Source organism: Phyllostomus discolor, chromosome 5, assembly GCF_004126475.2.
Source record: "Phyllostomus discolor isolate MPI-MPIP mPhyDis1 chromosome 5, mPhyDis1.pri.v3, whole genome shotgun sequence".
NCBI lineage: Eukaryota > Metazoa > Chordata > Mammalia > Chiroptera > Phyllostomidae > Phyllostomus > Phyllostomus discolor.
In genome coordinates this window covers 161,764,992-161,786,002 of record NC_040907.2, presented here as the reverse complement: position 1 = coordinate 161,786,002, position 21,011 = coordinate 161,764,992, and the positions used below count along the sequence as shown (strand labels likewise).

Sequence of the window (21,011 nt, the reverse complement as noted above, 5' to 3'; positions counted from 1 at the left end):
GGAAGTGTTTCACAAACAGCCCCATCTCCATCGAGCTCCTGAGCATTTAGTTTCCATCAGCAGAGCTTCTGTTCTGCTCAACTCTGGGGCCTGTGCAGACCCCGCCTCCCGGGACACGGTTCTGTTTTCATGGTGGTAGGCGTGGCTCCTGTCCACTGGCTTCAGCACCAGAGTTGGAAAGCGTTTGACTGACTGATGCCCAGAAGTGGGGAGGGCAGCGGCATTTATATGAAGGGGGCAGGGGAGCCTCCCCTGCTACTCCAACATAGAGACAACGGGCCGAAATTTGTCTTCTTAGGCCTCATAACTTCTTGCCTTGTTTGGGATCGGGCTTCTGGATCCCAAACAATGTGCTCCACCATGAAAGGGAATAAGGCAAGTTCTACTATGAGGTCTCTTAGAAAGATAGACCAGTCGCATCCCTCCATCCCTCCATCATTAATTCAAGAATTATTGAGCACTTGTTCTGTGCCAGGTACCACATTGGGGGACTCAAGAAAATATGAAACTTTCATTGGTCTTTAGCTCTCAGTTTGGTTGGAGAAAGGAGGCACAAATAATGGTAATGCAATATATTAAGGATGAAAGGAGGTACGTACATACATGTAGCAGTAACTAAGCAACTGAGTAATGTTACATTAAAAGAGCCTCAGAAAGTGATTCACAGCTGCAGGAATGGGGCAGGATATGGCAGCTGTCTATTAATACCCCATCTTTGTACTTTTATGGAGTGTGCGTGTTTCCTCCCAGCCCCAGCCCACATGCTCGCACAAGTCTTGTTCCTATCAGAATAGCTTCGCTCCTTCTGCCCTTTTTCACTGAACGCTTTAACATAAACATTTGGCACCCACACGCACACATACACATGAAACATGTATACACACATGTGAATACACAGACACAGACATCACAGGCACACACATGCATAATACACATGCATAAAAGTGTATACGTATATACTGAGCACACACACAAGTAAACTCTATCTTTATCTCATCTACATCTATGGATGGATTAATAGAGGTTTATGTGACTGTGTGTACTCAGTACATATGTGTGTGATAAAAGCCATTTTCTAAAATCTATAGCCAGTGTTTTTTCTGTATCAACCAAGGACCACCTAAGGGAGAATGTATTTTTTCCTCCTTCTCTAAAGGTCTCTTTTATGTTTAGCACTAATGGAAATTGTGCAAGAGAGACTGTTTTGAGAGTGGTTTTTCTCACACCTCAGTGGAGAAGAAGGTATGAGACTCGGAGAGGGACCAGACATCATGGGGCTGTTAACCTGAAGCCAAAACACACCTAGTTGATTAGCTATCGGCATGATATATTAATAGCTTACTCACAGGCTACTTATTTTAAGGCATTTATTTATTCCATAGCACCAGGTAGAGATACAAGATCATTAAACATGAGGATAAAGTAAAGCAAAACTAATACAGCATTGTGTTTTACTCGGACAACCAAGGATTTGGATTATGGCTCTGAGTATTCTATTTACGAGTTTTTCACCGGAACCAGTAAAATATGTCTCCCGTCCTTCCTGACTGCAGCATCTAAATTTACAGGAGGAAGAAGTGCCAGCTGGTTTGGGACCAGCTCGGAGGCCAGTTTAGATTACACTGAGTCATGTTAATCCAGCCTGTCGCTAAACAAACGTGCTCCGTGTCTCCGGAGACTTGGGAACTAGCTTCGTTTCTGAATTCATTAACACGATTGTAAAAGAGCCGTCAAATGAAAGATCTCAAATCCTCTCAGATACATACAGTATGGAGATACAAAGCAGAAGCCCACTAATTAGGTCTGTATAAGACTAAGAAAAAAAACCTAGCTCCGACTTTTCCTATCTAGAAGCTCCAGCTTTTAGCTTCATACTGGGGTCTGCAGTGCATTCTCAGAAACTGCCAGTTTTCGACCAGGATGGGTTTATTCAGTTTCGTTTTGTGGACAATATAAATGACTAATATCAACAGATTTTGGGTTCCTGGGGCAGGGGTGGGCCGGGTGGCAGGGTTAACAGGAGGTGGCACCATGAGATTTCATTGGCCAGATTTGCGTTTGTGTTTCTGGTTTTTTTGGTTGGTTTTATGCTAATGATCATAAGTTGCTGAGACAACACAGGTCCACGTTTGAATGCAGGAGAGGCTAAACGAGGTCAGACCATTCTGTACAAATGAGGATTTCTTAGAGAAAAGAGAAGAAGACAAAAGCGCACTGAGCATCGCAAGGCCTGCGATGGGACCTGTCACACTGTCACTCTGAGGTCCTGTTGGAAGCAGCAGCTCCGCTTAGTAAATGTCACATTATGTTAAATTAATGTCGACGCGAGTTTTGTCCTTGCGTAGTTTTATTCCTGTTTAATTTGTTACTTTATTTTGATTTTAGACATATATATCAGCAGTAAAAACAAAGCGTATCCTTATGAAATGTTTACACATATTTGAGAAACCCTACTATAAAATTAATTAGGTTAGCCCTCTTGGGGTTCTCAAGACTTGCATCCCTTTATATGATTCGGACTTGAGCAGAAACTGTTCCACTCTGATTCCCCACCACCTACCATTGTTCAAAAGCTCGGAACCCCTGAGGCTCAGCTCTGATCCTCAGATCGGAATCGACAGCATCAATGACACAGGCCCCTTCGGGGAAGCTGGCTATTCCTGTGCATTCTGTACTCGCGCTGACTTTGTGGCCCTGCCCTACATTCTCCTCCACATGCTCAGCAGCACCTGGTTGGCTGTGCTAGTCTTTTAAAATTAGAAGAGCTTTCAAAGTGTCCGCCACAGCCCTGACTCGAGTTTAGGGATTGAAGATTCCCCTGCCAGCCAGTCGCAGGAGGAGATGGCAGGAGCTGAGGACCACAGGAAGGAACAAGAGAAAGTAGGGCACCAAAGAAAAACAATCACTGAAATTCACAAAAATCACGGGAACACATATTTGGCAAAGCGCGGTTGTCTCTTCCCCAACAATATGGTCTTCTGTCTGTTCTTTTTGGCAGCACACTCACGCAAAAATGTGAGTTTGTCATCGTCAGAGGTGACCTTGGATGCAGGAGCCGCCGCCGCCCGCCTGCCTAGCTCCTCCTACAAGACAGCGTGAATCCCCAGCATCACGATGAGGTGGCGGAGAACATCTGTGGACCAGACAGAGGGGGCCGCATGCTCAGAAACAGTCCTGCAAGGGTCAAGGACTACTCAACAAGCGTGACTAAAGAGCCAGCCTGGGGGTGTGAAGTAGCTTTTCGTAAATCCTACCCATTGTATAGTAAGTCACTTTTGCCCACCCTTTGCGGTTCTCCAGCTCCCTTTCATCAGTGCAAAGGATTGCACTGATGCACTTCGGACATAGGCCTCTGACAGACGGGAATCTGAACTTCGATAATGCAGGGATGGCGTATTTCACTGTAGGGCTTTAGCTGTAGAGCCTCCTTTTAAAATTGAGAATCTGCGATTAGGGTCTTAAAAAGTTGGTTGATGTGATTCCTGTAATTAACTGCAAGAGCAAAGTCTGTGTCTGCGAGTGTATTGATAAAATAGAAGCGTCTTACCCTGGCTGCTTGCATAGTTGCCTCCTTCTCATCATTCAGCCGAGATCTTGGGCCTTAGCTGCCCTGTTTCTTCCTCTGAGACGCTTCCCTGGTTGCTCGATCATTTCTCTCCCTCCCCAGCCCAACACTTGAGGAAGGGCAAGGCCTTGCCAGCCTCACCGTAATAACTATACAGCCTGGAGTCACACCTGATCTGGTGTTACAGTAATTATGGTTGATCACTCCTGATGTTTGCTGTGTGCTGGGCATGGTTTGGCGCCCTTAGCTGTCATATTTAATCCAAACAACAGCCATGTGTGATAGTGGCAATTACTAGACTACTTCATACAGGAAGCTGGGGACTACAAGGGTGAGGTCATTTCCCAATGTCACCCAGTTCATGAGGGGCAGGCTCATAGCAGGAGCTCAAATATTTGTTCAATGAACAGATCATTGAAAGCCACTGATCCATTCTCTTAATGCGGGAACCAAGCAAAGCCACCTGGTGATGTGTTTTGGCCGAGACTTGGGGAGTGGGATTCAGTTCTGCTTCCTGTGATTTGCCCTGGCCCCTCCCCCACTTCAGCGCTCAGGGGCTGGCTGGAGAGAACTGCTCGACCTCCATCCCCCTCCACCCACTCAGGTGTGCTTGAAAGAGTAGTTTTCGATTTTTACAGGCGTTGCTGGGGCCGAAGGTAACCTTCTTTTAAAACACACATCCGGGTTAAAAGCATTGCTCATGGACATTTTTGAGGCGCCTCTTTTCCTTACCTGAGAAGCTATAGAGACTCCAGAATCCCCTGCCTGTAGTGAGTAAAGAGAGAGACAGTGCCGAAGGTTTAAGAAAAGATCGTGGAAGAAGTCCCAGAGCTGTTTCTAAAGCACAAACCTGACTGCAGCCTCCCCGATTAAACCAACAGGCCCTCCACTGCCTTTGGAACAGAGCTTATAGTGGGGTTTACAAAGGCTTCGTCTCACGCCATTTTCTCCTCGGGGGTTGGGGAGCTTTCTGGGAAGGGCCAGATAGTGCACATTTTCAGCTCTGCGGGCCAGATGGTCCTTACTGCATCTGACACAGCGTGAAAGCAGCTGGAGACAACACTTACATGAACAGGTGTGGCCGCGCCCAGAAAAACTTTCTTTACAGGCACTGAAATGTGGACTTTGTATAACTTTTTTGTCATGGAATAAAATATATTCTCTTTTTCAGCCACATAAAAAGTTTCTTAGCCTGCAGGCCGTACAAAATCCGGGGCGGTCTAGATTACTGCTGTATCCCCCCCAGCTCCCAGCTGCAGTTAGGTGACCTTCAGAGGTCTTCCCTAAACCCTGGATTAGGTCGAATCCCTGGTGGTACACTTCCACGGCCCCTCCCCCACCGCCATTGACAGTGGCTGGCTTTCCCTTAGCATTTAACATCTCTCCCCAAGCAAGATGATAAGTGCTTTCAAAGTCCCTAGTGGGGGAGGGGTGCCTCCTCTAGTTCTGAAGCCCCAGTGCTCAGGGTAGGCCCAGTTCTGGCTGCTGAGTAAAATTTTGTTGACCCGCGCACACTGGGTGGTCCCAGTCAGTTTCGTTTCCTGTTAGGGTTGCCGACAGCATGCTGTGTCTGAAAGCTCGGCGTGTCCCAGTTCCTTGGGGCTGGGCCGGGAATTGGAACTCAGGCCACAGGGAGAGCTTTCCCAGGTAGCTGGCCGACTTGAACCCCTTGCTCTGGCATGAGCTGCCCACCCCCACTCTGCAGTTAATTAAGAAGATTCGAGTTGCAGGGGAAGGTTGTGTCTACAGGCACAGCTGGTTTGGCAGTTCGGTTAAAATGCTCCCACCGTCTGTGCCTGTGGACGCAGCCCAGAGTGGACGCAGCCACGGGGGTAACGGAGACGCTTACTGCGGAGGGAGAGCTCCACAACGAGGACGCCCCCTGTCTGGTCCCGGAGGAGGCGCTTCCGTTTGTCGCAAGTCTGCAGGCCCGGGAGAAGCAGAGGTGGGAGGAGGGCGGGAGGAGGGCAGGAGGCGGGATGAGACAGGAACACAGGAGAGAAAAGAAAGACAAGATATTAAAAAAAAAAGTCACAAACTTGATAGAGTCAAAAGTCCCCAGCTAAGAGACATCAATCACCTTATTATTTTTTAATAACCTAGGGAGACATTTTTCATGCCTTCTTTAACTTGAGAAAAGGAGGAGAGCTTTACTTTATCAATGCTTCACGCTGCAGGAAATCCTGGGGTGGGGGGAAGTCAGTGGGTGTGGGAGGGCGAGGCAATTTTTTTTTTAAATGAGAAATAAGGCTTTTCCCTAGCAGCCACTCTCACCACAGTGATCTGGGGTGTCATCTGGTTCATCTTTTTCAAATGTCGTGCCAATAATTATCCTTTCGTCCACTACTAAATGTCTCTTGCTCCCTTCTCTTTCTCTATTGGTGCTCTGAAGTGACCGTTTTCTGGCCGAGTGAATCGACAGAACTGGAGATTCTAATCTCGTGTCTGCTGGTGACTGTGGGCGAAGTGAGGGTGCTTCCTCACCGAGCTTGTCAGGCCCGATAGACGGGAGGAGGTAAGTGTTCGGGATCACCCGGAGGACTCGTGAAAGTACAGTTGTGGGGCCCACACAGAGTTTCTGAGTCAGGTGGTCTAAGGGGGCCTGAGAATTTGCATCCCTAACAAGTCTGCAGGTGACCCTGAAGCTGCCATGGACCCCATTTTAGAACCACTGCTCAGAGGACCAGGGTCACATCAGGTCGCGAGGGGAAACTGTCTTTCACCTAAATCTGCTCCACCTGTTGATGGATGGTGTTGAAACTGCTCGGGGGAGGCGGTGGGGAGGAGGGGAAACTGGCCACTCAAGAGCTAAAAATACCCACGTGTTGACTTCCATCCAGAGCCTATCGCTCGCTACCACTGAGATTTTACATTTCCCTTGTGCTTTTCAACTTTTTCAAAGCATTTCCATGTCTGGTATCGCTTTTGTTTGACTTACCACTGCTCTCTGAAAAGGAAAGGGCCACCGTTACGTGTCACCACCCTACCTTTCAAGATGGGAAAACAAGGCTCCAGAGGTCAAGTGACACGTGCCAGACTGTCGCTTGGTGGCACGGTGGACAGGGCCCAGAATGTCTGCCCCACATTCAGTGTCCTTTCCTTCAGAATGCCCTCAGCACTCCCCTGCCCCGGTCTGGTTACCACATCCCAGCTAAAAATATAGCTTCTCAAATGCCAGCCCCCCTTCCCTCCCCTCGGGTAGCAGCCTCGGTCTGGAGAGAGGTGGCTCACCACGGGGCAGGAGAGCTTCTCGCTGTCACAGATGAACGTCTCGCAGTGCAGCCAGACCTTGGAGAGTTTGGGGATGTTCTGGAACCGGAAAGCATTGAACTGGAAGGTCGCCCTGTGATCTTTCCCGTTCTCATGCACAAAGACTGTTTCATCCGTGGGGCAGCTGAGGCACAGGGGGGCCAGGGTGGGGGGGAGAGGCAGCGAAGAGAGAAAATGTTACTCACGAAAGCCAGCCAGAGCTGCTCAGGCACGTCCAAGCCCAGCAGCGACCCTCCCCCGGGCTTCGCACAGCACGTTATCCCTCCAGAGCACCTCGCCTGGCAGCATCTCACCCGCCCTCACGACTGTGCGTGCGGTCAAGGTGAGGAAGGGTGAGATGCGTGTGGTCATCCCCATTCCACAGACAGGCGACAGTGAGGGGTGAGGGAGAGACTGACGAGAGGTCACACACCTGGCAAGGCACGACAGGTCTGTCCCAAAGGAGCGATGTCTCTGAGATAAAGCCCCCCGGAGCCCGGGGGTGTGTACAGACAGCCAGGTTGTGTGCACGATGAAGGCAATGGGGCTGGCGCAGCATCTCCCAAAGCGCCGCCATGGCCGCCTCAGCCCAAGTCACAGCCGACACACGTGTCTCTGTGTATCATGAGGCTTTGCCACTAAGAATTTCAATTTACATTATACTATTTAAATTCCATACCTGTTCTATAATTACCTTTGTACAAATGCGGCCGTATGGGTAACATGGGAGCAAAACAAATGACCACAAGGAGAGCACCTGAATGTTCCCCCGGCCGTGGTGGGGCGGTGGGATTATGGGCAGTTTTATTTTCTTCTCTGTACGTTTACGTGTAAGTCCCAAAAGTAGCAGTGGCAATAAAGGAAAAAGTAATGACACCGATGGGCATTTGTCGAAGCCATTTGTTCTCCCCGGGGGCCACTTGCCTCCCAGGGGCCATGTGGCGGTGCGGCTGTCCTGGCTTGGGGAAGGTGTGACCGGCAGCCCCCGGGTGGAGGCCAGAGAAGCCGCACAACACCGTGCAGTGCCCAGGACTGACCCCCCTGCCCCTGCACACACACATGACAAAGAACGATCCAGCCCAAAATGCCAGTGCTGTTGGGATCGAGAAACTGTGGTTTAAGCAAAATATTCTTCTGTTTACCAAACGCAGGCTGATTCCCTATTTGAGTGTCAGACATTCCACCCGGTGTGGGGAGGAGACACAGTTGTACTTGGGAAATTGGTACAGTGAGGTGCACAGGAGTGTGGGTGTGCACTTTCTGCCGGTGACGGGAGCGCTAGGATCTGTCCTCTGTGGAGCAGGTCTGTGCGTTCAGAAGCTTAAGACCCAGGCCTGGCTGGCGTAGCTCAGTGGATTGAGCATGGGCTGTGAACCAAAGTGTGGCAGGTTCAATTCCCAGTCAAGGTACATGCCTGGGTTGCAGGCCATGACCCCCAGCAACCGCACATTGATGTTTCTCTCTCTCTCTCTCCCTCCCTTCCCTCTCTAAAAATAAAATAAAATAATTTTTAAAAAAAGCTTAAGACCCCTGGACCATACCGCACTGGGCCCCAAAGTTAATGTGCTCCCCAGAGTGTGTTTCTGACTGTTACCAATCCAACTCCACACGCACCAGAAAGCAGCGCAGCCTCCCCGGAGAGGCTTTGTGATGTCCCCTCCCCACCCCATTGTATCAGAACCAGACATTAGGGGCCAACACGAGACGGGACCGAAGGAATGTTAACTCTGATAGAGAGTGAGTGAAATGAGGAGTAAATGCTATGCCTCATATCGGGGACCAGGTCAGAAGCCGGCCTCTGAGCAGTGTGGGGCCTGGGGGCATTTTCAGAGCTGTGAAACAAGACTCTTAGAGGATCATCTGGTCAAAAAACCTGAGATTCTTGTGCAAACTCAAGACGTGAGTTCTTAAAATAGCTCCTTGAAGCTGGAGTGCCCAAGGTGTGGCGTCAGCCAGTGGAAAACAGTGTAAGCAGAGCTTTGTGGAGGGTGGGGAGGAGGCAAGTCATGGGTGAGACTAGATGCCTTGGCACTGCTGTCACTTGGCAATGGCCGTGGCACCTGCCCCTCTGTGACGGACATCTCTGGATGGTGGAATACCCACAGGGAGGCTTTCACACCATTGCCGCAGGAGTCTCTGTCCCCACAGAATCAAACTGCCTGATGATATATCTACTCTGATGTCTCCAGGCACTCTTGAAAGCTGGGTTTTCCTCCCAAAGGGCCCAGTGTGACCCCAAAGCATCTGGCAGATTGTGGAAGTGGACTTCCTCGTTCTCGCCCTTGGCATGGGTCTTTGTGCATGCAGTCCTGACCTTCAGGGCCATTTCAACCAGGCTGGCAATGGAAATAGCTCAGGACTCCTTCCGTAGGGCTGTGCTTAAGTGCAGATTCCCCGGGTAAACCCGGGGACCTTCTGTATGTGTGACAGACACCCTTGGTAATTTCTGTGCACCCTTGAGTTTGTGGGGCATGTGTATGGATGACCCCAAAGCCACAAGCATTCCTTTTTCTTTTATGTGACACATCTGTCAGGTGTGTCATATGAGCAACAGCCCTAGAACGATCTGCAGGTGGAAGCCGTTGCCCGTGTGGCTGTTGTCTGAGGGAAGGTCCCAATACCTGGTGGTAACTGCAGGTCCTGGTAGCTCAGTGACTTATTTGAGCATCTCCCCGAGGTCCTTTGATCCCATAGCAACAGAACCTAAATGAATCACTCAATGACAGATGTGAATGAAGTAGTAAGCTCCTAGACTAAGCTCCCTTCTTTGCAGAAAGCTTTGCCGGGTTGCTCAGAGGGGGCTCTGCTGGCCTGTCCCAGTCACACCACCCAGGAGGTCACACTGCCTGAGCTTGGGCCCCAGATCTGTGCTCCTCCTCCAAGCTCTAGATTTAGGGCGAGTTTCAAAATCTGTCTGTACCTCAGTGTTCTCCTCCATAAAATAGAGGTTATTACATGACTTACTTCCTAGAGGTTTAAAGAAATGTAACTAATATTTGTAAAGCACCTAGCTAGAGCAAGGTCTGGTATGTTGTAAGTGCTTTACAAGTGTGTGTTAAACAAAAATAAATAGTTAAAGGTCCAAAGTGGCTCGGCCTTTGTTATCATCCAATCACATTTGTCCCCCGCCCCAGTGTTTACTCAGTGTTGCTGATGGGTTCTGGAAATCACAAGGCACAGTGCTCTGCTTGGGTCTGCGCAGCGGCCTCGGCTGTGTTCACCGGTCACTGTGTGGATGGCACCCCCATCTCTGGTCTAGCTCTGCCTCACCTCTGTCTTCCTAAGTTACAATTCCGTTTCTAGACAGTTGTCATCTCCAGCTTAACGTGTCATCCTTGTGTGCAAGGAGAATCCGGAGTCCCTTATCCAGAAAGCCCCAGTCTACAGCCACCAACAATACACCATTCTTCACCTTCTCAATCACGGACTCCGCCATACAAAGCCATCTTTGTCACACCTTCCTCAGAGTCCTTGTCCTGCCAACATAGCTCTGCCCGACAACGCATCCCACTGGTGGCTAAATTTTGACATTTCTCCCTCCCTTGGGCGACCTGTTCATTCCCTGGCTGCACCCCAGTTCAGGGATTGTCATGTTTGGTTCTATAGCTGCCGCAGCCTCTAACCTGGTCTTTCTCCTCCTGCGTCCTGTCTCTAAACCACCCTGTGTGTGACTTCCAGAACTGCTTTTGCATTGTGCAATTCTAACCCTTTCGTTACCTACCGAATTAATAGTAAAAACAATGATATTATTTAAATCAGTTGGATACCGACTAGATGCTCTGTGCTAAGCTTTTTACACTGATTATCTAATTTAGTCCCTGCCAGGGTCCTGGTCTCAGACAGATGGGATTTGAACACACTTCCTCTCCCCACATGCCAATGACATGACCTGACTTAACCCCTCCTGTGCCTCAGTTTTCTCATCCGGGAAATGGGGGTGGTAGGAACGATACCTACCTGTTGTAAGGCACAAGAGTTAATATATGATAAAGCTCTTACAGCAGAACCTGGAACCAGAAAGCACGACAGACATGTCTGCTACTGTCAGGACTCAGCCAGGAAGCACAGAGGATGTCACTAGTTAACTGCAAGAGGCTCCGCCCCCTTCTCCCCTGCTTTGCCAAGCCAGAGTAGCCCCGGTCTACCTGGCCCCACCCCTCAGGCCTGTGCGCCAGAGAGCGTGCTCACCCCTTGTTAATCAGCTGCCACTGCAAGGGATACATGAAATCGGCTGAGGGTGTGGCCCAGCAGCTGTTCAGAACCACTTTGAACCTGGAAAGGAAATGAAGGACATCACTTTGAGCCAGCGAGTTGTATGCCTGAAAACATCTGGTGCTTGAAAAGTCTCTTGGCCAGTCTTTTTTCACTTTTCTTTGTCTTTAAAAATATAAACGTGGAGGAAATGTACTTACCTAACGCTTAACCCTTTGGCTTCGACTCCTGCAAACAGATCTGAACCGATTTCGTGTGTCTCCAGGACAAAGGGGGCTTCTTTCTTAATGGAGAACTTGGCATTCTTTGGAAGGAAATTGACACTGGGCATTATGACCTGTCAGACTGAGCAGTTGGGTGTGACAGCAGCAGGTGGATCGGGTTAGGGTGGGGTCGGGGATCAACCCAAAGGGCTCAGGTACATTGACACCACAGTGAGAAACCCTCGGGACCAGAGAAGCTGTACCCGCTGGTGCCATCCTTGGAGGGATAAGGACATCACATGTCTGGATTTGCCGGTCACCGTGAGACACATACTGAATGTGTCATCTGGGCCAAAGAGGAACAAGACTCGTCTGATGGAAAAAAGGGTGGAGTCCAGGGACGCTGACGCACCGTGCGTTACTGAATCACCCACGGGCACGGGGACCGCATGCAGGCAACACTGCTTCATACCTGCTCCTCTGCTGTCTGGGCTGACCCCAGCCTGGGTTGGAAAGGTTATGATCTGAGTCCCAGCACAGTTCACACCACGACTCATGGGTCGCCTACTCTGGGCCAGGCACTGCTCTCTCTACTGGGCTCGTCCCCATAGCCCAGTAGAGACGTTTTGTCTATAGAGGTTATTGGGTACCACAGCACAGGCCTCTGTCTCCAACCACCCAGCATTCTCGCAGGGGAGACAGACCAGAGACAATAGGGAAGCAAACTATGTATGTCAGAATAGACGATAGCACAAAAGGTAGAAAAACCATAGAAAATTCGAGCAGGGTAAGGTGGATCGAGAGCGCAAGGAGGGGTAAGCTGCAATTGTAAATAGAGTAGCTGGGGAGGCCTCACGGAGGATGTGACATTTGAACTGAGGTTTGGGGACGGTGACAGAGCCTGTTCTTCCAGGCCAAATGCTGCTACTGAGAAGCTGCTCTGTAGTGCACCCAGGCATCCAAGGGAGAGTGTTTCAGCCAAGACAAAGGCCCTGGGGCTGAGAGTGTGGCCGGCAGGACGACAAAGAAGCCACTGTGCCTAAGCAAAGGGGAGATGTGGGAGGAAAGGCAGAAATGCGTGGGGTCAGGAGATGCAGGTGATCCTGGTGAGGCTGTGGAGTCAGACCCAGTGGAAACTGTGGTTTCAACTCTAAGTGCTACAGGGAGTCATGGTCACAACTTGAGTGCAGAAGCAGCAGCCTTTGGTCACGGGCCTGGGGGGTGTGGTCTTCAATGGTCATCTTCATCAGGCAGTTCTGGGTGAGTTATTAGGAATAAACAGCAGTGTTTCTGGTTGACTTACCCAAACGAGGCTGGTTTCTCCATTCTTTAATTGCTGGGCTCAACAACTGTAGTAAAGACTTTAACTACTCTCCAAGTTTGGCTTCCAGAGACACAAGCATCGTGACAGAAGGACAAGGATCCTCGGCTGATTCTAGCTCCCACCACTATCTTGGGACACGCTATAGGCAAATCAGCCTTCTGGGCCTCAATGACCCCATCTTCAAAATGGGAATAATCTTTGCTTTCACTTACCTTGCAGACATCTTTTTATGATGGTGATTTTATGTAATAGAAGCATGAAGCTTAAGCCAGGACACTAGTTAAAATTTGAGGTTCGTGGACTTGCAGCTTTGCAGAACTGCAATAGGTAAACAGTGGCAGCAAGGATATCTAGTTAAAAGGGACTTTAACCCCCTATGACTCACATCCAGGGAACTTGCTGAGAGGCCTCAGAAGCATCTGCTGGAAACTCTCCCATTAATTTACTGACGTCTGGCCAGGGCTCCCGGGCTCACGTCACCTGGAAATCTGATGTTTTCTTCCGACATGTCGGTCTCCTCCACCATTTACATGGTTGCAATAGTTAAACAAGAATGTTCTTAATCACAAGTCATTTACGAGCTCAATATGCACGCTGAAGTGACAGGTTAACAGTAGGGTTTATTTATTAGTTTTTATTATTTTCTGAGACTTGCCATACTTCAAGAGGCCATTGCCAAAGGTGGAGACTAGGGGTCACACTGCAGTCCCCAGCTCCGCCAGAGGGGCTTCTCCTGGCTGCATCGCCCAGGGCGCAGCCGGCAGACTATTGGGAGGGTGGAATAATGCCTCTGCTCCCAGAGGAAGCTGCCAGGTTGTGTCAAAGTGGAGAACAGAACCGACTCTGTTCTCCGCTGTTGATGCCATCTCTGAAACAAAGCACTTTAAGCACTGGCCAGTTTCTTCACTTCTCACCCTATGGCTAAGGCAGTGCTCAGTGCAATACACTGCTCCCCACGCTCCCCCAACTTTCTTTATAACATGAAAATTAGGGGCCTGTTTCCAGAAAGCTTCACCCTACACTAGAAGCAGTTTGTTTTGGCATCCCAGGAAACAGAAACGCCACATAAGCTACTCATTCAGGGAACTGGATGAAAGTGCACCTCGGGAAATCCTGCCATCTGGCCCGTCGCTTGACCAAGAGATTGAGTCACAACGAGCGAGCTGGTGACACAGTGAGGATGGGCATGTGTAGGTTGACAGCAGTGTGCATGGGCAAGATCTGGGGGTGGCTTTTGCTCAGAAGCTCAAGGTGAGATCTCAGTGAAAGAAGACTGCCCGAAGCTAAACTTACCCTGGAACATGTTCCTGGAGTTTTCTAGAACTTTGAAGATGACCTCTGACTCACTGAGCCCTACATTGGTCTGACAAGTTCTAGAATATAACATCTCACTGCTGGGCTCTGCTTTTTAATAAGGCCACTCAGGTGGACCACACCCAGAGTGACTAGAGGATGAGTGGACCATCACAGTGGGGAGATGTTTGGATGGAGAAAGACAAGCTCCAGAGAGGTGAAGGGCCATCAGCAGCATCAGTCCACGGCCTTATTCCAGGAGACAGAACCAAGGCTGATAAGCCGGGGTTCAGGATGTCATAATTGTACACTGATCTAAGAGGGGAAGGCCCAGCTTGCCTTTGGAAGAGGCAGGGAGCACAGCTCAGCAATCTTGCAGAAGGCTTTTGGACTTTGCATGGAAAGTCAAGGTGGATCGCCTCTGCAATTCATGTGGACCCTGGAAGCCTATGACTTTGGCCTCTGTTGTTTGTATTAGTTCGATCCCAAACTTTTCCATTTCTCTCTCCCTTAGAGGAATGGTCAGCACCATTTCAATCGAATGTCACCCCAGTCCTACACTGAGACTGATGTTCAACCTTCTAAAGGTAACAAAGCTTGTTCTGGAAGCTCTCACTTTCCACTTTAAATGGGGTCAAAGGCTACAATCATGAGAATGGCTATTTTTATAGGCACTTACCTTGTGTTGGGCACTCTGGTAAGTGCTTTGTAAGGATTATTTCATTTAATCCTCATAACAAACCTATGGGTAAATGCTATCATGATCCCAATTTAAAAAAGACACAGGTGGAAGCCCAGAAAGGTTAACTAACTTGCCCAAAGTTACACAACTAGTAAACAGTAGAACCAGGCTTTCAAACCAATGGTGTCATGCCCAGGCCTATTTCCTTAACCACAGCACTAGGTTACATCTGCAGGCTGACTACATTCCTATACAGGATTGGGAGTCAAAATAACTTTTTGCCAGGAGGACCAGGTATGGGCCTTTGGCAGGAGTGGGGAGCAGGGGTAGGAAGAGAAGAGAGGAAGCGTGGTGAGCAGGAGGGGTGGGATGGAGCCCAGCATTGGGAGTTCTCGGAATCCTCAGCAATTAGGGGAGCATGATCCCACTGTGCAGTCTAGGGCACGGCTCTGTCACTGGTAATCTGATGGAAATATATGCAGGGAGCAGCTGTCGCTTCAGAAACACACAAGAATGTCCTCAAAGCGGAAGAAGGGAGGGGAAGAAAAATGCCAACCACACGGGGTCAGGCACAGGAAATGGAACCCGTGGTGGGAATATTAATCAGCACGAAAAACTTGGTTGTCACATCAGAACCCCCTTTTTGCCGAACCTGTCTGTCCTGTAAAGGTCTTGGTGGGTCCCAGGGGAGGTCTTAGCCTCATTTCTAGAACAATTCAAGGAGGCATCCTGTGAAGTCTGTCTGTCCAGCCCAGAGGATGGCTGGGGTGATGCTGAGGATATGCCTCTTACTTTTATTTTTTTTTTCCTCTTACAAAAGAATAGCCTCTGTCTGCTTCTACAGTTTGATATTTATGTCTGAAACTTGGCCCAGCATGGTTGATGGTAGATGATGATTTTCGACAAACCTGGTGCCTTTCCAATTCCAACTGTTGTAAGGTCGTCCTAAGCTCATATCTGTCATTTTATCTGGTTAAAACAACAATCATGCACTTCCAGGCGGGGACTCAGTCGTAAAGCAGCCTGCCATCAGGACGTTCCGTGACACTTGTCGTCAATGTGTGAAGCCTATTGTTCTCTCTGGACTGTCTGCGTCAGTTACTCCGGGGGTTTTGGCCTCCTTTCCTCGCCCTGACTCTCAGCATGGTATTAACGTTCCTGATCACAGGCCTGGGGGCTCCTCGGGGTTCCTTTTTTTCAGGCCTCAACCACCGGCGTGTGTGGCCAGGGGCACAGCCGGGTTTTGTGGGAGCTTGAAGCTTATTTATCATATTTTGCCGTGTATACTGCATACCCATGATTTTGGCCCAAACTTTCAGGGAAAAAATCTGTAGTTTTAATTTCTGAATTCAATGATTTACTTATTTATATTTAGATACTTGGTTTTTGTAGTATAAAGGATTTTAGCATTTGTCTTGGAATATATTATGGTATAAGAAATTGTATGTAACAAATAATTATAAAACACAAGAATAGATACAAAGTATTTCTGGTAATACCCATGTGTGATGTGCATCTTTATTTTTCCCTCAAAAATTTGGGCAAAAAAATGCATTTTACATGGCAAAATATGCTAATTGGGAGAGCCCTTTGATTAAAATAACCAACATGTTCTATATAAGAATCAGACACAGGCTTTGAAAGGGGCCTGTCCAAGTGGGGGGCTGGGAAACTTCGGCTTCATTCTCTTCTCAGTACGTCCGCCTCAGAGAGCAGAGTCAGGGGGCCCGTGTCCCAGGCTGGGCGCCGCCGCTCTGACGACCTGCGGGACCTGGGGCCCGTGACTTCCTGCTTCGGGGCCTCAGACCCTCGTCTGTAAAATGGACTAGGGTCCCTTCTGGTCCTCACCTTCTGAGTTCAGCAGGGTTAATAGCCTCCGGGGAGTCAGTAAAGCAATTTCAAAGGACTCAAGGTGAGTGGGGTTCCAGGTAATAAAGTTGTTTTCTTTGGGAAATGAATGGGTTGACCTCTAAGGATGTCTTCTAGCTCTACTGGAAAGGTTTCTATTTCTGCCTGTGTCTTCCTCTGGCCCCTGGGGCCAGTATCACTGTGTGCATGCTTCCTCACTGACAGCTGCAGGCGTGAATAACAAAGCACCTCTTGGTATTCACAAAAGCCAAGATTTGGAATGAACCCAAATGCCCATTGGTAGATGAGTGGGTAAACAGCTATGGTACGTTTACATAATGGAATACTACTTGGCCGTAAAAAAAGATGAAAGGTTTACTCTTTGTGACAGCATAGATGGACCTGGAGAGCAGTACACTAAGTGAAATAAAGCACTCAGAGAAAAACAAATAGCATATGACTTCACTCATATGTGGGATCTAATGAACAAACTGAACTAACAAGCAAACTAGAGACAGACTCATAGATAGAGAGCAGGCTGACAGCTCTGGGGAGGGGAAAGCAGGGAGGGTGGAAAGATTGAGCAAAAAAGAAAAAAGAGAGAAAGAACTCATGAACACAGACAGCAGTGTAGTGACTGTGGGGGAGAGTGGGTGGGTAGAGGTGGAAGAGAATATAGCAGGGATAAATGGTGATGGAAAAAGATAAAATTAAACAAAAATAGGAGCCAACATGGAAAACTTTGTAGGAAGCTAATAATAATAATAATAATAATTATAATAATAATTATTATTATTTTAAAAAGCACCTTTCTAAACAGGAGGGCAGCTGAGCTGCATATTTAGTGTCTCTGGAGCACTTTATTTTGAGAGACAAAATGTGCCTTTAACTTCGATGTGAACACAGGGAGCATGCCCAAGTGAGACAATGAGGAAGCCCACTAAGTGGAGGGCTTCCGAGACCAAAGAACTAGGGACCGAGGCCAACCCCAACCTGCCTCCATAGCCCTGCCCCAGGTAGGAAGCTCACTACTCTGCAAATATTTTAACACCAGCTACATCCTATGCATATATAAATCTCTAGCGTGAGCTATAGTGGAAACTAATCTCAATCAATTAAGAGTTAGACATTGTCTTGCTGTCTATTGACCCTTGGCAACTGACAGGATTTCTCTTGCCTCAGTTTTCTCATCTATGAAACGGGAAGGTTGATCTCTTTTTTCCTGTGGTCCTTTTCCGTTCTTCTGTCTAGTCTATGAATCTGCCTTTCTGCCACATTCAGCTTTTAAAGAGGGTTAAAACTAGACCAAAACTTCCATCTCAGCGTGAATTCAAGAACAGAGCTCTGCACAGAGCTTAGGGAAGAGCAAATCCTGACAAAGCATCCCATCACCCCTTGCAGAGGCCATAGGGCAGTGATGGGGACCTGGAGGCCACTTACAGTGTAGAAGTTGAGAGACAATTGGCTTTCAAATGTGCCCATGCTCCCATTCTTCACGTGAACAGTGGCCACTCTGAAAAGGGGAGAGAATTTTGCATAAGGACTGAAACATGCCTGATTGACAGGGACTGCAGGACACACACAAGGCAGCCAGCCCTCCACTCTCCGAGCAACTTACCTCTGGTCGAAGGCAGCCTGGTTCACCAAGTAGGTGGAGTGGTAGGTGCAGGAGAAGGAGTAGTTCACGGGCTGGTTCTTCACGATCACCGTGCTGTCATTGGAAACAATGTGGCTGTAGAAGTGGTAGATGGGGGGCTTGTACTGGGGAAAGGAAGAAGGCAGTTAGGGTGGACCTGTGCCCCACGATGAGAAGGAAGATTCTGGGAAAAGCGAGTGAAGGTGGCTCCGAAAAAAGGCCCCACGGGGAGACAGGAATGTCTGCTGTTGAGAGTGGCATCCACTTTTTGGGGGGTCTGGGTGGGCTGATTATTTTTATAAAGAGTTCTTAATCCCATTCAACTACAATTGTTTGAAATAGTCTAAGTTGAATGCCGTACGCCTAAGAGAAAGCCACATGCCTGCTGGGCTTCTGACCAAGAGGAGCTGCCTCAGGCTCCTTATTTCCCAACATTGACTTTTCCCCCATTTCCCCCGACCAAGTCGCCTTACATGAATCCCTTCACCCATTGAGGGTGACTTCTAGAAATCTCCCATTTCCAGAACAGGAACGCCCAGTCCTTTGCTCTAGTCTTCTTATAATCATAAGCACTGTTTCTGAGATTCTTGCCTCTGCCTTACTGAACATTGAAATCACAGCGTATTACAGTCTGGAGAAATCTTGAACATCTGCTTAAGGAATGACCTGCCTAAGACCACACAGATAATTTGGAGTTCACTCTACCAGGATACTCAAAGATGTGATGTTTTTGTTGGTCATGCCCATGACCCTTTCCACTTAATCACTGAGTCTCTGTGTGGTCTTGAGGAAGACAAGGCGGCTCCCATCTCCTGAGACCTAATTTCTATACAATCTTCTGTAGTCAAGGCAGCGGATATGCGGGACATCAGCAGGAGCACAGCCTCCCTTCCCAACCGTGACTACATGACTACGTCCCTACTGGATCTGTGGCCCCCAACCGGTGTCTTTATTGGGAGGTGTCAGATTTCTCCTCTGTCACATAGGGTATTGGCCAGAGGTTGCCTCTGGTTCCCCTTCATTCTGATGGCCTTTCCTGGGCATGTCATAAGGCCTAACTATGAATTGTGTTATACTTTGGTTACTCCTATAAAATGCCCTCCCAAATGTGCTTTATCACCACTTCAACGTCTCGGGCAGAGGATGACCCACCCATCCACCCCAGGGAGGGTAACAGCCTGTGAGCAAATGCTCAGAATTCAAAGTAGAGGCAGGAAAGGCACGTTTTTCTACTCACAGAGGTGGCCTAGCTGGCTCTGGCAACAAAGTAAGAGAATAAAATTCAAATCCAAAGCATCACTTAAACCAGGCAGAAGAGAAGAATTTAAATAACCCTAACATCCTAAGAATAAGATGGACTCTGAAAAGGAAATTGGTGGATTCTAGATCCTTTGAAGGGCAGACAACAGACATCACATCCTTGGGCCCCGTTGTCTCATCTTAGTGACGCCTCCTTGCATGGCCTAAACTCACCTCGGATTGGGTTCCACAGTAGGACTTGTTTTTAGGCGACAAATCTGGGATCACGAACTGGTAGTAACCTCCTTCATGGACCCCGTTGTAGCACACCCCGCCGAGCGCCAGCTGGTGCACTTCCCAGCCGTAGGGGCACTCGGGGATTTTGGTGATGATGGTTTTGGGATAACAAAACACAAGGATGACGTCTGGAGAAAGGATACATGTGGTTGGAAATCAAACATGGTGACCATATGAATCTACGTAAATAACCGAGGGTCCTAGCTGTACCTGCACACGCAAAACACTTGGTTAAAAACATCTTCCCTGCCATTCTTCATGGGCTGTGATAAAGCTTTCCCCCAAACTTCAGGCATCAAGTTTCCGCTTTTATAGTTTTTGCTACAGCTATGTAATATCTGTACTATACTCAATATGGATGCAAAATTGGTCCACTTTCAAATTTTCATCTATTTCAAGGAATATATCTGTGAAACCAGATTGGATTGATTGGAGAGATATATATATATATATGTCATGTACATAAAAAATTACAAAAACCCATGAAAATAAGCACAAAACTTAAATAAAAAGCCCATTCATTTTTTAAAATGTCTGTTTCTGTGAAACAGCAAGTCATGGCACAGGATAGAAATTTAACGATCAAGTAGAAAATAGAAAAAAATGTGGAGATTTTATCGCTATTTATCTATCTATCCAGCATTCTCTAATTTTATCCAGTACATTTTTGCTTCCTGTGGGCAAACTCAGATTGGTACACCAGGGCTTAACTGCTTCTACTTGGCTATCTTATTGCATTTTCATAACACTATAGGCACAGAGCTCTGAGCTATGTAAAGGGAAGTTCCAGGAAGTTCTCCAGACAAACAGACCAGCACCGGGGCGTACCTGCTTTATTCGGGGTGCATGACTTCGCCGAGGCTTCCACAAAGACGGCCAGCAGGACAAAGGCCCTCATCGCCATTGCTTCTCAGAACCTGGTCCCTGCCAGGGGGCCGAACCACACTGGCCAGATGTTCACGGCCCTGCCCGGGCCGGAGCCTCGATCCTTCTAGGTCAGAAACAGGCGCGAGAAATTAGAATCAGGGGTGCAAACAAAGCAGCAGACACAGCCTCGGGGGCAGTTTTTCAAGGAGATCTGTAATGCTGTCCACCCCGTCTTTCTAAAGCCTCCGGGTCTGCACTCAGAGGCAAAAAGCAGGGCTCATACCACTGGGAGTGTCAATAGCACATGGAGTTGCTCATGTTCCCGACTGTTTCATTCTCCCGGGACTGTGGATGCTGCCTCCCAGATGCTGCCCGATTCTCCAGCCCTGGTCCTAGCTCCACTTTATATAGGCTGCAGGTGTAAAGGAAACCGGCTCCAGATAAATCACAAAGAACACGCATTATCCACTGCGGGGGGGAATCAAGGGGACCTCGCACAATAATCCGATGGGAGGCTCAGTTACGGCCACTTGAGTCTAATTTCTTTGACTTCACAGGGTTGGACAAACAGTTTTTTTTTAACCACTTCAACCAGG

At 48.5% G+C, this 21,011-nt stretch overlaps 2 protein-coding genes across 2 annotated transcripts in view; one reads left to right on the top strand and one right to left on the bottom strand.

Annotated features, from left to right (window-relative positions):
• Positions 1-1,818, top strand: part of LOC114497038 (guanylate cyclase 2G-like) — a 30,946-nt gene extending 29,128 nt beyond the window's left edge. The window contains 1 exon segment of the mRNA XM_036027527.1: positions 1,569-1,818. The gene's annotated coding sequence lies outside the window, so the exon portion shown is untranslated.
• TECTB (tectorin beta) lies at positions 1,549-20,535 on the bottom strand. Its single transcript, XM_028514221.2, has 10 exons — positions 20,377-20,535; positions 19,486-19,676; positions 17,995-18,137; positions 17,817-17,889; positions 11,227-11,330; positions 11,003-11,086; positions 6,797-6,959; positions 5,415-5,487; positions 4,298-4,330; positions 1,549-3,133 (listed from the first exon to the last, which is right to left on the bottom strand). Exons 1-10 carry the CDS (start codon positions 20,450-20,452, stop codon positions 3,084-3,086), a joined length of 990 nt encoding a protein of 329 aa, XP_028370022.1. The 5' UTR covers positions 20,453-20,535; the 3' UTR covers positions 1,549-3,083.
• Positions 20,536-21,011: the final 476 nt, after the last annotated feature.